This window comes from Octopus bimaculoides, chromosome 5, assembly GCF_046866305.1.
Source record: "Octopus bimaculoides isolate indiv1 chromosome 5, ASM4686630v1, whole genome shotgun sequence".
NCBI lineage: Eukaryota > Metazoa > Mollusca > Cephalopoda > Octopoda > Octopodidae > Octopus > Octopus bimaculoides.
In genome coordinates this window covers 19,914,976-19,931,285 of record NC_142932.1, presented here as the reverse complement: position 1 = coordinate 19,931,285, position 16,310 = coordinate 19,914,976, and the positions used below count along the sequence as shown (strand labels likewise).

General features: G+C 40.1%; 1 protein-coding gene across 1 annotated transcript in view; it reads left to right on the top strand.

Annotated features, from left to right (window-relative positions):
- LOC106871066 (pleckstrin-2) overlaps positions 1-15,293 on the top strand; it is a 113,715-nt gene extending 98,422 nt beyond the window's left edge. The window contains exons 7-10 of the mRNA XM_014917335.3: positions 789-944; positions 6,344-6,427; positions 8,329-8,401; positions 11,335-15,293. Coding sequence (XP_014772821.1) covers positions 789-944; positions 6,344-6,427; positions 8,329-8,401; positions 11,335-11,525 — 504 coding nt within the window. The 3' untranslated portion in view covers positions 11,526-15,293. The remainder of the gene's footprint in view (positions 1-788; positions 945-6,343; positions 6,428-8,328; positions 8,402-11,334) is intronic.
- The last annotated feature ends 1,017 nt before the right edge of the window (positions 15,294-16,310 follow it).

Here is a 16,310-nt window from a genome sequence, read left to right as displayed (position 1 = left end):
TAGAGTAGAGATGGCATGGCATTGATGAGGCTGTGAATAGTAAGAGAAGGACTCTGCCAAGCCTAGCCAATTGATTAACAACAATAAAAAGTGAAATAGAACCAGTGTGTTTATTATTGGCATAATGACCTTCTTGAGGTACAAAGCGTTTCAACATGAGTTTATGAGTTGATGTTTCTTTCAGTGGAGCTGGAGTTATGTGAATAAATCTAAACTCACTGTAGTAAAATATTCTGTGCACTGTTGGGGATAGCATATTCCTGGATTTATGTGCTGCTCTGTTATTGTTTACTGACACTAATGTTTTATTTTATTATATTTTTTTTTCCTTATCTAAATATATGTCCTGATCCTTGAAACAGTTTTACAGTTGATATTGTTTTATGGGCAGTTCCTTTTCCTTCTAGTGAAAGGAAATGTCACCAATTTTACTGTTTATAACACTCTTCGAGCGAGATCGTTCCAGTGCCGCCGAACTGACTCCTGTGCAGGTGGCACGTAAAATACACCATTTTGAGCGTGGCCGTTGCCAGTACCACCTGACTGGCCTTCGTGCCGGTGGCATGTAAAAGCACCCACTACACTCTCAGAGTGGTTGGCTTTAGGAAGGGCATCCAGCTGTAGAAACTCTGCCAAATCAGATTGGAGCCTGGTGTAGCCATCTGGTTCACCAGTCCTCAGTCAAATCGTCCAATCCATGCTAGCATGGAAAGTGGACGTTAAACGATGATGATGATGATTGTCCAAAACGATGCTAGTGACATCTTCAAATTTCTGTTCTATTGTAGACTTCTCTGAATATGGGGGCCAAACGTGATAGTTACTCAGACAACACAGACAGTGATTCCAGCAGCTCAGAAGAGGAAGATGAGGACGAAGCAGAAAGCCAGAAAAGATCTCCAAAGAAGGGGAAAGTGATAAAAGAAAGTTTCTTATTAAGAAAGGTATGTACCCTATGTTGGTTCTTGCTACAGTCTTGGTGTAGTTATTGTTGATTACTGGTCATTGGTGTGGCTCCAGCTGGTTGTTGAGTGAACAGTAAGGCGGCGAGCTGGCAGAAACGTTAGCACGCCGGGCGAAATGCTTAGCGGCATTTTGTCTGCCGTTACGTTCTGAGTTCAAATTCCGCCGAGGTAGACTTTGCCTTTCATCCTTTCGGGGTCGGTAAATTAAGTACCAGTTGTGCACTGGGGTCGATGTAATCGACTTAATCGCTTTGTCTGTCCTTGTTTGTCCCCTCTATGTTTAGCCCCTTGTGGGCAATAAAGAAATAAGTAACTATGTTGAAGTAGTTGTATGCTGTCAACTTAATGTGACAGTCCCCTAAAGGGGAATAATACTACTGTTGGTTAGACCTAAGAAGCTGCACTAGGTCTAACCAACAGTAGTATTATTCCCTTCAGGGGGCTGTCACATTAAGTTGACAGCATACAACTACTTCATTGTATCACTACTGCATAAATCTCTGAGAGATTTAGAAATATATTATTTCTAGTAACTATGTTGTTGTCCATAATAGACTGCTTTTGAGTGTAGAATGGCTTGTGAGGGCTGCAAAAGCTAATGTACAAAGATGCAGCAAGTAAAGTGAGGAGGGTCAACAACAATTTCAGTGATAAATTTGATGTGAGGTTAGGAGTTCCAGGTTAAATTCAGTTCTTAGTCTCTTATTCATCACAACCCTACATACCATCACTGAAGAGATGAAGACAGGCTGTCCATGGGAACTCTCATATGCTGATGATCTAACTCTCTTAGCTGAATCTATAGGGGAATTAAACAGAACCCTAGTATCTTCAGGAAAATGGTCTCACTAAATGTGCATGAAAGGAGTGAATATAAATTTGAGTACAAACTGCATATGCTGTACTCAATGTAAGCTGTGGACACAGAGCAGGTATAGTGGAATAATAGACAAGCTAACAGAGAAAGTAAGCTTCATTTGTAGCAGATGCACTGGAGCTGTAAGTACAATGAACGCAACAGATGATGATTGTCTTAAATGTCTGGCTGACTCACTACTAGTCAATAACTTTTGTTACCTACATTTAATAAGGAAGGAAGGTTTGTTCTGAAAGTATAGGAACCAAGTTGTAAAAGTGCAGGAGTGGCTGTGTGGTAAGTAGCTCGCTTACCAACCACATGGTTCCGGGTTCAGTCCCACTGCATGGAAACTTGGGCAAGTGTCTTCTACTATAGCCTTGGGCTGACCAAAGCCTTGTGAGTGGATTTGGTAGATGGAAACTGAAAGAAGCCCGTCGTATATATATATATATATATGTATGTGTGTGTATATGTTTTTGTGTTTGTCCCCCCAACATCGCTTGACAACCGATGGTGGTGTATTTACATCCCTGTAACTTAGCGGTTCGGCAAAAGAGACCGATAGAATAAGTACTAGGCTTCCAAAGAATAAGTCCTAGGGTTGATTTGCTTGACTAAAAGGTGGTGCTCCAGCATGGCCGCAGTCAAATGACTGAAACAAGTAAAAGAGTAAAGAGTGGGAGCTTCTACCACTTTTGGTAACGAAAGCCTTTTCCTTCACAATGAAGGACAGATTACATGATATTTGTATTAAAATTGCAATGCTGCATGCTAGTGGGACATGGTCCTTGAATGCAGAGGACTTAAAACTGGGAAGAAATGAAGCTAGTATATACTACTGGACATTTAACATAAGTGTCAGCATATGACAAAGTACAAATGCTTCAAGTGAAAAACTGGGCATCAGAATTAATCAGATGTAGTGTGCAAGAAATCCTACTGGTATGGACCTGTGATATTTATAGATGAGGACAGCTGTATAAAGAAGTGCTGGATACTCAATCAGGATCACAGACAAGGCCAAGAATGTGATGTGACATACAAACAAGATATTGTCTACCATGAAGTACTGTGAGGAAGACCACTGTGCCAGCTACCATCACCACCACACCAGCCAGCTAGCTCCTTCATTACACATCCAAATTACACCTTCAAGACCGGAGAACAAGTTTGGGGGGTTGGGGCTGCTGGATCTCTCTCACAGCGGCCTCCTCCCACACCATACCAGCAAACCACCACCTCCATAGTCTGCAGCAGTGACCGCAACTCAGTCTAATAGTGTTCGACCCCCAGCACAAGATACTTCGCTGCCCCCCAATTCAATATAGTCAGTTACAACAACACTCAAGCTGGTTAGCAGGAGAGGAAAACTCATGGAGTGAGTGAACTCAATGACTACAGGTGGTACCAGTTAAGAACAAAAGGCATCAATGCTCAAAACTCCTGGACTACAGGTGGTACCAGTTAAAAAAAAAACCTCAGTGCTCACACCTCCTGGGGATGCGGAAGTCAGCTTTGTGCAATGTGCATGTATATGAACTGTTGAATTTCAAAAATATCAAATTATATTGTATAAATATTTATGATTATTAGTAATATAACAAAAATGATTCCAAACTCAAATATGGTCACTATTTAAAGATGCTTACATTTTTAGTATTTTGTATAATTTCCCAGGGTCCTGCATATACATAATTATTCGATAGTTATTAAGTGAAGTCTCTGTTTACGGATGCTTATATTTTTTATGTTTTCTATGAAGCTTTCATGGGTCCAGCTAATAAATTATTATTATTGAATGAGAGAGGAGTGCATGCCATCAAAGTGACAAATATACTTTTCTACTCTAGGCACAAGGCCCAAAATTTGGGGGGAGGGAACCAGTCGATTAGATCGATCCCAGTATGCAACTGGTATTTAATTTATTGACTCCGGAAGGATGAAAGGCAAATTTGACCTCACTGGAATTTGAACTCAGAATGTAAAGACAGATGAAATACCGCTAAGCATTTTGCCCTGTGTGCTAACGTTTTTGCCAGCTTGCCACCTTAAACTGGGGTACAAATATACGAAACCCAATATACCCATCATGACTACCCATCTGATAAGGGTATACCAGCACATGCATCACAACTATATTTCCAGGTGATACACGAAGGAGTCATACCCTATGACTGGTGTAGCAGCATCATAGTCAACTGCTACAAAGGTAAAGGGGACGCTTTAGATACAAATAATTACAGAGGCATCAAGCTGTTAGATCAGGTTATGAAAGTTACAGAGAGGGTCATAGCCCAACTAATTAGGGAGCGAATCAATTTAGATGAGATGCAGTTTGGGTTCGTGCCAGGTAAAAGCACTACTGATGCCTTATTTCTAGTGAGACAGTTGCAAGAGAAATACCTAGCTAAGGATAAACCTCTGTACCTGGCTTTCGTTGACATGGAGAAAGCCTTTGACAGGGTCCCCCGATCCCTTATCTGGTGGTCAATGAGGAAACTTGGGATAGAAGAATGGTTAGTGAGAGCTGTGCGAGCCATGTACAGAGATGCTGCCAGTAAGGTGAGGGTTGGAAATGAGTACAGCAATGAATTCCGGGTAGAGGTAGGGGTCCACCAAGGTTCCGTCCTCAGCCCCCTATTATTTACCATAGTCCTCCAGGCAATCACAGAGGAGTTCAAGACAGGTTGCCCCTGGGAGCTCCTCTATGCTGATGACCTTGCCCTAATTGCGGAGTCACTATCAGAACTAGAGGAGAAGTTTCAGGTGTGGAAGCAAGGTCTAGAATTGAAGGGCCTTAGAGTCAACCTAGCTAAAACCAAAATCCTAATAAGTAGGAAGGTAGATAAAACACAAACCCCTTCAGGTAGATGGCCCTGCTCAGTATGTAGAAAAGGAGTAGGTAGTAACTCTATAAGATGTACCCGGTGCAAGCTATGGACACATAAGAGGTGCAGCAACATCAAAGGCAGGTTAACTAGCAAGTTAGTTTTTGTTTGTGGCAGATGTTCAGGTGCAATAAAGACTGCAAACAAACAGGAAACAACTTCTATCTCATTCCAGGGTGAAAAACTAGAGGTAGTCGATAGCTTCCGCTATCTGGGCGACCAAGTTAGTAGTGGGGGTGGGTGCGCTGAAAGTGTAGCTGCTAGAATAAGAATAGCCTGGGCAAAGTTTAGAGAGCTCTTACCCCTGCTGGCGACAAAGGGACTCTCACTCAGAGTAAAAGGCAGACTGTATGACGCATGCGTACGAACAACCATGCTACATGGCAGTGAAACATGGGCTGTAACTGCTGAGGACATACGTAAGCTCGCAAGGAATGAAGCCAGTATGCTCCGTTGGATGTGTAATGTCAATGTGAATACCCGTCAGAGTGTAAGTATCTTGAGAGAAAAGCTGAACATTAGAAGCATCAGTTGTGGCGTGCAAGAGAGACGATTGCGCTGGTATGGACATGTGGTGAGAATGGAGGAGGATAGCTGCGTGAAAAAGTGCCACACCCTAACAGTTGAGGGAACCCGTGGAAGAGGTAGGCCCAGGAAGACCTGGGCTGAGGTGGTGAGGCAAGACCTTCGTACATTGGGCCTCACCGAGGCGATGACTACGGACCGAGACCTTTGGAAATGGGCTGTGCGTGAGAAGACCCGGCAAGCCAAGTAAGATCGTTGCCAGTGCCCCTGGACTGGTTCTTGTGCGGGTGGCACATGAGATGCACCATTTTGAGCGTGGCCGTTGCCAGTACCGCCTGACTGGCTCCTGTAGGATTTTCGAGCGAGATCGTTGCCAGTGCCCCTGGACTGGCTTGTGCGGGTGGCACATAAAAGACACCATTTCGAGCGTGGCCGTTTTCGTGCGGGTGACACGTAAAAGCACCCACTACACTCTCTGAGTGGTTGGCGTTAGGAAGGGCATCCAGCTGTAGAAACTCTGCCAAATCAGACTGGAGCCTGGTGTTGCCATCCGGTTTCACCAGTCCTCAGTCAAATCGTCCAACCCATGCTAGCATGGAAAGCGGACGTTAAACGATGATGATGATGGTGATCTCAAATCAAGATAAACAGTGCATGATCTTAAAGATGGGTCTCAGTTAGAATTTTCTTCTGGTCAAGTAGCCCATCCTGGTCAATTGAGCATTGGGGTCAAGTTAACCAACTAGAACCCTCACTACAAATTTCAGGCCTTGCGCCTATTGTAGAAAGAGTTATTATTATTATTATTATTATTAAGGCAGTGAACTGTTATACCAGATAAAATGCTTGATGAGTTTTCTTTTGGTTCTTTATGTTCTGAGTTAAATGAAGTACCAGTTGAGCACAAATGTATATAATTGATTTACACTCTCATTACCTCATTTCATTGCAGTTTTTCTGCTGCAGTCAGTCCTTGTTCTCTGTCCCTTTCAATAAAGTACCTTCTGTGTACTACCCTCCATCTTCAATTCTGAATTGTTTTTCTCTATATTTGCTGAAATTGAGGAGAAATGTCAATTGTATCTCCTGTAATTTTGTCTTTTCAGAAAAACCTGAGCCCAGGATGGCAAGCTGTGAAAGTGATTCTTCGAGAAAATCCCACAACTTTAGAATATCATAAAGCTACAGCTGTGAGTTCTCATCTTGTCGACCTCTTATCAGTTTGGTTACTTTTGCACCTGATGGCTCCTTAGTACCCTTTTACACATCATTCCTCTCACACTGTATTGTATTTTCTTTCTGGTAGATGGTGTCTGCTTTCCCTTTACTCACACCTTTCTCGTATCCCCATATATCAGTTAAAGACTTCAAGTTACTTTAGCCACACTCTGGAGACATTTTCTGTCTCTGTCATTCACTGAACACATTCAAGTCATTCATGTACTGCTCATCCTGTATTGAGGACAGTAATCTCAGTTTACTTTTCCTTGAAATCATCATTCTTATTAATAAATTCACCACACTACTCCTGTTGGTTCTCATACCCCACCTGAAAAGTAAGAACTATTGAAATCTCTATTGACTATTATTTTCAACTGTCTGCACCAGCTGGTTTCCTTGTGTAAAAATATCTGACAGACATGCTAATACTCCAGCCACATTAGACCTCCCTGTCATCTCAAAATCCAGCTTTTACCCAGCCATGACTGTCTCTACACTTGTCACGATAGTCAGACTGATATTTTCTGGCTTCATATCAACATTGATTCCTGAAAAATCTGGTACTTGTAGGTCACTGGTCAAACTTTTGCCAGTCCTATACCAATGACTTCTAGCAGTAAGTATACTTCACTGCTAACTCAAACAAGACATCTGAGCATATGACCATAACTATTCTCTTAGTCATGTTCATTTCTGCACACAACCAAATATTTCAATCACAACATCTCAATTGCTACAGCAATGCAGACAATACTATTTCACATAACAGCTGTGACCATACCATTTAAAAAAAAAAACTGTGGTGTGATTTGAAGAAAATTTGGCTGCCATTTCTTACAAATTGGTATTGATTGAACAGATCTGATTAAAGACATCCCAGCCATGACATTTTTTTTAAAAGATGGTGTGGTGTAGTTTGAGGTAGATTTGGCTGCTATTTCTTGCACATTGAATAATCACAAAGATGTGTTTTTTCTAAGATAGCATGGTTTAAGGGAAACTTAGTTGCTGCATGGTTGAGAAACCATGTAGCAGCTCTCATTGCTTATTCCTGTTGTTGTATGGTAAGTCAGAACAGATTATAAAAGTTTGTCTCATTTGATCTCTTGTCTTTAAAACGGTTTTCTCATCCAACCCATGGCTAGCTACTTCATTGTCATTGTTCCATCATTCACAGAAATCAACATTTACTGATTTTGTCAGCAACTCAAATGTCTTATTGGTCATCTGTGACCCCTACATAATTTTTACAGTTGTCACTTACTCTTCCTTATTTATCCCTTTAACTCCTGTTCATCATTTTATTCATCCTCTCACCCATACCCATTCCCCATCTCAAACCATCCTTCTCTCCCGTTCATTCTTGCAGCCTTTACCCATCTATGCTCCTTATACTCTAATCCCCACTCACTCCTTTTCATTGTGTAGCTTAAAGATCCACCCTGACCATTCTCAACCTCTCTTTTATAATATGAATAACCATTTAGCTTTTCTATAACAGGAAACCTCTTCTATTTTGGACCCCTTCTCTCAACCTTTATCCCCTCATCTCCTAGCATAAAGCTGCCTTCCTTTCTACTGTAGCCCCACTCAATCAAAGGGATCTCAGTCTTGCAGACTGCAGAGCAACCTCATTCATGCTGGTGCCATGTAAAAAAGCACCAATTATATGCTGTAGGGTTGATGATATTAGAAAAGACATCTAGTTGTAAAAAAAAAAACACCATAGCAGACATTGGAGTGCAATGCACTTTTTGGATCTATTAACTGTGTAAACCATCTCTGCATAGAACATGGATATTAAGTGATGATAATGTCTCAAACCCTTCTTGGCCATGTTGTTAATTAAAATTCTACACTGTTTTTGTAGACATTAGACTCTGAGAAGCTATCTACCATAATGGACCTGACAGGATGTACAGTGAAAGAGATTGTCAGGAAAGGTAGGTTTGAGAATTTTATTGTTTCATGGGACAAGTGGGAACATGAGTGTTTTGTTCAACATCCTTAAACAACCCTTATTCAGGGACCTTTTGAGCAGGACAGGCTCAAGAAAATTCTAACTAGGTCCTATCTGCAAGGTCATGCGCTGTTTATCTTGTTATGAGATCACCATGTCGCATACATATGGTTATGATGCACTTGCCTGATGTATCCTTATCAGACAGTAATCATGATGGGTATACTGAGTTTCATATATTTTACTCTGGTGTCTCTTTGATGGCATGCACCGCTCTCTCACTCACTCAATAATAATAATAATAACAATAATACTCAGAGCACAAACCTCCACCAAGGCAACACCAACATCCTTTCAATGATTAGCCGGAGATGATTTTTAAAATGAGAATATCTGAAATAAACTTGACTGCTCTCACAAACGAAAATACTAAAAGTGAATACAACCTCTCTCAAAAATTAAGTAAAAAAACGAGGAAAATAATCCAGAATCTTTGTCCGGTACTGGATCGATCCCAAAATCTAATCAGTTCATGCCAGTCACGAGGCCAAGCATCCCTGAAAGTTTCATCCGAATCCATCCACGGACAGACAAACAAACATGACTGAAAACAACACCCCCTACTTCGGTAAGGCGGTGTTTAATAATAATGATAATGATCCTTTATACTAGATGCACAAGGCCTGAAACTAGTCAATTACATCGACCAGTGTTTCATTAGTACTTAACTTATCAACCCTGAAAGGGTGAAAGGCAAAGTTGACCTCGGTAGAATTTGTACAGGTGAAATACCGCTAAGCATTTTGTCCAGCGTGCTGACAAGTTTGCCAGCTTGTCACCATAATAATAATGATAATAATAATAAGAATAATAGATTTAATATGAATGTATTAAACATCTAGAACATAAGTACTGTCTCCTCTTTATTGTGAGCATACTGGACTTAAACTATCTGATGCCCTATCTGAAAAAACAGCAGGAAGATTTAGCTGTTGTATAAAAGACATTGAGTGATTACATTCAAATATCTGAATATTTTGATGAAGACCAAGTTGTGTATGTGCATGCACCCATACTGTCTCCAGCATAGAGTTAATGCTGCTTGAGTTGATGAGGTAATGCTTTACCCCCAAAAAGGATGTTGGTTTGTATCTTGTTGCTAGTGCTGTGCTGTAATCAGAGTAAAGATACACAACTCTCACTTGTTCTGTTCACCTAACTACTCCGAGGCAGAGGTACAGTGCACTACTGTAAGCAATCGAAATGTTTCTGTCAGTTTGTTGTACAGTTTGACTGTGTGTATTTCTAGGAGATAGAGGAGGGATTGTATATCTGGCCATTGCAGGCCTGTTGAGATTCAGTAGTATAACACACACACACACACACACATACATACACACACAAGCATGGATGTGTGGTTAAGAAGTTTGCTTTCCAATTACATGTTTTGGGGTTCAGTCCCACAGAATGGTACCTTGGGCAAGTGTCTACAGTTGTAGCTTTGGACCAACCAAAACTTTTTGAATGGATTTGGTAGATGGAAACTGAAAGAAGCCCATTGTGGGCATAGGTATCATCATCGTTTTAACATCCACTTTTCCACGTTTGCATGGACCGGACAGAGTTAATTGAAGCAAATTTTCTATGGCCAGATGCCCTTTCTGGCATCAACCTTTATCTGTCTCCAAGCAAGGTAATATTTCTTCATTATCAGACATGTTTTCACAGAATCTTGGAAATGAATGACTCTGTTTGTATGACAGTGGCAATCATTTACAACTATCGCATAATATGAGGACACACACACACACACACACACCACGCTTCTTTCAGTTTCCATCTACCAGTCCATTCACAAAGCTTTAACTGGCCCAAGGTTATAGTGGAAGATACTTGCTTAAGCTTTTGCACAGTGGGGCTGAATACCTGAACCATGTAGTTGGGAGTGCACAAATGTGTGACTGTGCTTGTGTCCACTTGTTTTGACGTTATGTGATAGCTGTAAATCATCATCATCATCGTTTAACGTCCGCTTTCCATGCTAGCATGGGTTGGACGATTTGACTGGGGACTGGCGAACCAGATGGCTACACCAGGCTCCAATCTAATTTGGCAGAGTTTCTACAGCTGGATGCCCTTCCTAACGCCAACCACTCTGAGAGTGTAGCGGGTGCTTTTATGTGCCACCGGCACAAAGGTCAGTCAGGCGGTACTGGCAATGGCCAGGCTCAAAATGGTGTATTTTACGTGCCACCTGCACAGGAGCCAGTCCAGCGGTACTGGCAATGAACTCGCTTGAATGTCTTTTCACATGCCACTGGCACAAGTGCCAGGAAGGCGACGTTGGTAACGGTCACGCTCAAATGGTGCTATTTACGTGCCACCGGCACGAAAGCCAGACAGCTGGTGCTCTGGCAACGATCACGCTCGGACGGTGCTCTTAGTGATTTACTGGTACTAGTACCATCATGATTTCGCGTTCTCTTGCCCCAACAGGTCTTCGCAAGCGGAGTTTAGTGTTCAATGAAGACGTTGGCATGGGTGCCAGTCTACAAATTTAGTTCGATTTCGATTTCACTTGCCTCAACAGGTCTTTGCAAGCGGAGTTTAGTGTCCAAAGAAGGAATGTTACACATAAGTGGGCTGGCTACATCCCTGGCAGAGGCCTTGGATTTTGGTCTCACTTGGCTAGGCATAACACAAGCAGAGTTGTTTTTCTCCAATCTATTCAGAAAACTGCTTGGAAATATATGAGGGTTGGTGATTGGAAGAGGATCTAGCAATAAAAAGTCTGCTTGAATTAATTGCATTTTACCTATACAAGCATGGAAAAATGGGTGTTAAGATGATGATGATGATGAGGTGTTATGACTACATGTTTAATATGTGGGTTTTGTTTTTTTTTGTCTTTTATAGATGATGACCTCAGTGAATCTAAACGCCATCAACTATACATGAAGGATAAGAAGGGACGACGTCTTACTCTCCTGGCCTGCTGTCGAGAGGAGTGTCACTGCTGGTTGATCCAGCTGAGTCAGTTTTGCAAACCCTCAGCAGTGAGCAATGTGGCTGCAGAGTCTGCATTAAGGACTGCATCACCGAAGTGAAAAATGATGTTCAGAAAACACTGTGAAATATCGACAGGTTTAACCTGACTGCTGTCTAGGAAACACTTACGGATTCTCTCAGAGAGATTAAAACTTAACAAACCAGGCTTCTGGCTTTCTTTTTAAATATTGTCATCTGGTAACCTTCAGTGTTGTCAGTAATTATTATGATAATAATAATTATAATTATTATCATTTTTATTATTATTATTAGTCATATATTGCCCTTCCCCTCCACAAATTTACCTTGTGCTTAGATAGATTACTACTACTACTACTACTACTACTACTACTACTACTACATAAGGTTTTGAGCTGGCAGATTTGTTAGCACACCAGACAAAATGCTTAGTGGTAGTTTTTCTGGCCCTTTATTTTCTGAGTTCAAATTTCAAGGTAAACTTTGGCTTTCATCCTTCATCCTAGGGTTAATGTGATTGACGTGCCCCTCTCCACAGAATTGCTGGCTTAGTATAAAATTTAGAAAGCATTATTATGTTTATCAGCATTTAGCATTTCTTCTAACACTTTGTCTGAGTTCATATCCCACCAAATAAAGTACCAGTCAAGTACTGAGGTCGATGTTATTGATTTCCCTCAAACTTGCTGGCCTTGTGCCAAAATTTGAAATTATTATTATTATAATGAGGACAGCTGATGCCTACAAAGTCTTTTCAATTGATTGTATCCTACCCTACAAAATTTGGCCTTCAGCTTAGTCAAAAGTAATTATTTTACTTAGAATGTAGAGTCAGAATGAAATACCTTGTGTTATTTGTTCTAACTCTTTACATTTTGAGTTCAAATCCTGTGTAGGTTGACTTTACCTTTCATCTTTATGGTTTGATAAAATAAGTACCAGTTGAGCATTGGGGTTGATGTAATTGGCTCCCCCCACCTACCCAGAAATTGCTGGCTTTGTGCTAAAATATGAAACCATTATTATTGTTATTAGCAAAGTGATGAGTGGCAGAATTGTTACTGCATCAGGTAAAATGCTTAGTGGCATTTCATTTGTCTGTATGTTCTGAGTTCAAATTCCACTGAGGTTGACTTTGCCTTTCACCTTTTCGGGTTCTCTAAAACAAGTACCAGTTGAGCATTGGGTGCGATGTAATCGACTTACACCCACCCTTGAAATTACTGGCCTTGTGCCAAATTTTAAAACTATTATTATTATTATTATTATTATCAACATCATCACCCTTCCTAAAGTGATGGATTGGCAGAAAAGTTAGTGTTGATCAAAATGCCTTGTAAATTATATTTTATGTTCTGAGTTCAAATCCTGCCAAGGTTGTCTTTGCCTTTCATCCTTTTGGAATTGATAAAAAATACAGCTCTAGTTAACCCATATATGCCCATAAAAAAATTTCACTGTATTTAGATTAAATGTTATGGTAAGCTTTCACAATCTGGAAGAAGAGGACAGTATTCAAGTGTTAGCTATGGGTGTCAACTACCTACTGAACATTTCGTATGCTCAGTGAGATGCTTCTCAGCGAGTTCATATCCAAACAAGTAGGAGCAGGTTTTGCATTGGGAAAACACAACCAGAGGTATATATGGGTTAAATACAGGGTTCAATTTAATTTCTCTAAATAGTGGCCTTGTGGCATTACCATCATTCAGGGTTGAATTTTCCTTTCGTACATTTGGAGGTACCAGTCATATGCTGTGGCCAGTTCATTTGAATATACTCTTTCATTGCAAATTTGAGCTTTTGTGTCTGGTTTGGCAGAATCGTTAGAGCATCAGACAAAATGTAGTATTTGTCCTGATTTCAAATCCTACCAAGTTCAACTTTGGTCAATAAAATAAAACACCACTCAAGTCGTGGTGGGGGGTGATTTATTTGATTGTTTCCCACCCCACAAATTTTTGGCCTCGGTCTTTTTGATACATTTTAAAATAAACAAAACAAAAGAACTTGTAAACAGTTAGATTGGCTGCCTTTAAATACTTTATTGTTATCTTTGAGTTGCAAGAAGATTTTGTGGGGGTGGGCAATGCAAATATAAGACATTATATGGATGTGGTGGAAACAAATTCTATCATTTGCAGTGTCTTCGTATTTTGATATTTGAATACATAGCCCCTCCCCTCTCAGAAAAAAATATTTTAGCAGGCCTAATTACAGTTAAAGAAGTACTTGGAAGGAAATTAACAGGCATTATTATTTCCGAGTTATGTGATGTAAGCAAATCCAAAGACCAAGTCTTCAACAATGTGACATTGCTTGTATGCAGCCCACAGACTGGTTAGATGAAACCTTGCTACTGACTCTAGCCATTCTCACCACTGGACTCATATTCACCCTGATATGAAGATCTGTTTTAACTAGCTTCATAGTGTATTTCATATTAATTTTCTGCTATGTAGCACAGTTATGTCAATATTTAAACCTTTATAAATTGTGGGTGTTGAAACTGGACACTGCAAACTTTATAATACTGTGATGTGGGTTATGAAATACTGTATGTGGAATATTAAAACGTAGTAGTGTAGGTTGTGAAATCACGTAGACTGAACTCAGTGCTGGATTTAGACCTTGCCAGGCCTCTGGGCCATTTGGTTTTGGTGGGGCCCTACAGTTTTGCTAATTCCAAAAATATTTTTAAAAAAAGGTTTCATTGAATGTAGGGGTCCCAAACTGTTTGAAGAGGCTGCAAAACTTAAAAGGGCCCTGTTAGGTTCAGAGAGATTCGATTAAATCTAATGGCTTTTTAAACCTAAAAGGGCCCAATAAATCAAATGAAGGCTCGATAATTTTAAATGAACTCTACTGGATTAAAAAAAATTTAAACAAGTAAAAAAAAAACTTATAAATTATTTATTTGATTGCTTTAAATATATTTAATAATTTTTAACTCCAAGCTTTAGGTTTCTCTAAGAGGCCTCCAATACATGAGGCTTCCTAAACTTGGGGACCCTTGGGCTATGGCCCATATTGACCCTTAAATAAATTCAGCCATGCCTGAACTTTATAATACAGTAATGTAGGTTGTGAAATTGTGTACCCTGAATGTTATAACAGTAGTGTGGGTAGAGAAATAGTGTGTACTGAATACTGTAATACAGTAATGTAATGTGGGTAGTGAAAAAAGGGTAGGGTGTACTTAGTGATATAATGTAGTAGGTTAGTGAAACAATGTATAAGATATAATAACGATGTAGTATACACGGTGAAGCAGGGTGTATAATTGTGGTATATATATTTTTCCTAAATTTCACAAGTTTAAATGATAGTATATAAATATGTGAAATTTCACACAACATATATACACTGCTAGTTGTAGTATAGCTGTGGTTGTTGATGGAAATACCAGCAGTGCCTGTAGTATTGCTTGTGATGTATGAATCAATGCTGCTAGGTAGGTACAAATTTACAGTTATATCAAACTAAGCTATCACTTTTAGCATTTAAATTCTTCCCTCCAGAAAGGCAAACTTAGGTCTTCCGCTCGTTCCTTCTTAACTTTTGTTACCCCATTCTGAACTGTTCCTCTCAGTCCTGTCCTCTTAATATTTTGCCCTCTATTTTGTGTCGTCAAATATTCTAAGATGGATTTATTATCAGAGACAACATTCTTATTTGAATTTGTTGTCAGATGTTGGCTGTTTAGATTCAATATTGGATCTGTTTGTTAATGATATATGATCATATATCTCTACATTTAGTCTAAAATTATCAGCAAAATCTTCCAGTCCAGATTTTGAATGAAATATTTTGATGAACAAAAAATAAAATGTTTCATATTAGTTTTATCTTTTTGTTTTATCTTTTCTTTTTATTTTGTTATATATAGGTGCATGGAGGCGCAATGGCCCAGTGGTTAGGGCAGCGGACTCGCGGTCATAGGATCGCAGTTTCGATTCCCAGACCAGGCGTTGTTAGTGTTTATTGAGCGAAAACACCTAAAGCCCCACGAGGCTCCGGCAGGGGGTGGTAGCAAACCCTGCTGTACTCTTTCACCACAACTTTTTCTCACTCTTACTTCCTGTTTCTGTTGTGCCTGAATCTCCCCGAGAACTATGTTACAGGTACACGTGTCAGTGGAATTCTCGGCCACTTGCATGTAAATTTCACGAACAGGCTGTTCCGTTGATCGGATCAAGTGGAACCCTCGACGTTGTAAGCGACAGAGTGCCAACAAACAAAAAATATAGGTGCAAACATGACTGTGTGGTTAAGAAGTTTACTTACTATGCATGTGGTTTAGTTCAAGACACTTGCACCAAGGTACCACTGCATGGCACCTTGGGTGTGTCTCTCCTACGATAGCCCTGAGTAAACCAAAGCCTTGCAGGTGGATTTGTTAGATGGAAACTGAAAGAAACAGTTTGCTTATACATATGCATGTCTGTATATAGGAGAGGGTACTGAAAAGTTCATGATTTTAAGGGTGTTGCGAAAAGGTAGAGCTGTTACCATTAGAGAAAGTAGGGCAACTATCTAGAAGATATGCAAAAAATTATGATGGTGTACAATATATCTTTTTTGAAGATTTAATGCATGATGGCAGCTCCTACAGTAGATTTTGATAAAATTGAAGCACAAGCAGTTATGAAGCTCCTTTTTTTTTTGCAAGGCAAAGGAATGGCGGAAATCTATGGTGAGATGAAGGAAGTCTTGAAGGATGGCTGGCTATCTTACTCGATAGTGAAAATCTAGGTGTTAAAGTTTTGGACTCTTTTACTTGTTTCAGTCATTTGACTGCGGCCATGCTGGAGCACCGCCTTTAGTCGAGTAAATCGACCCCAGCACTTATTCTTTGTAAGCCT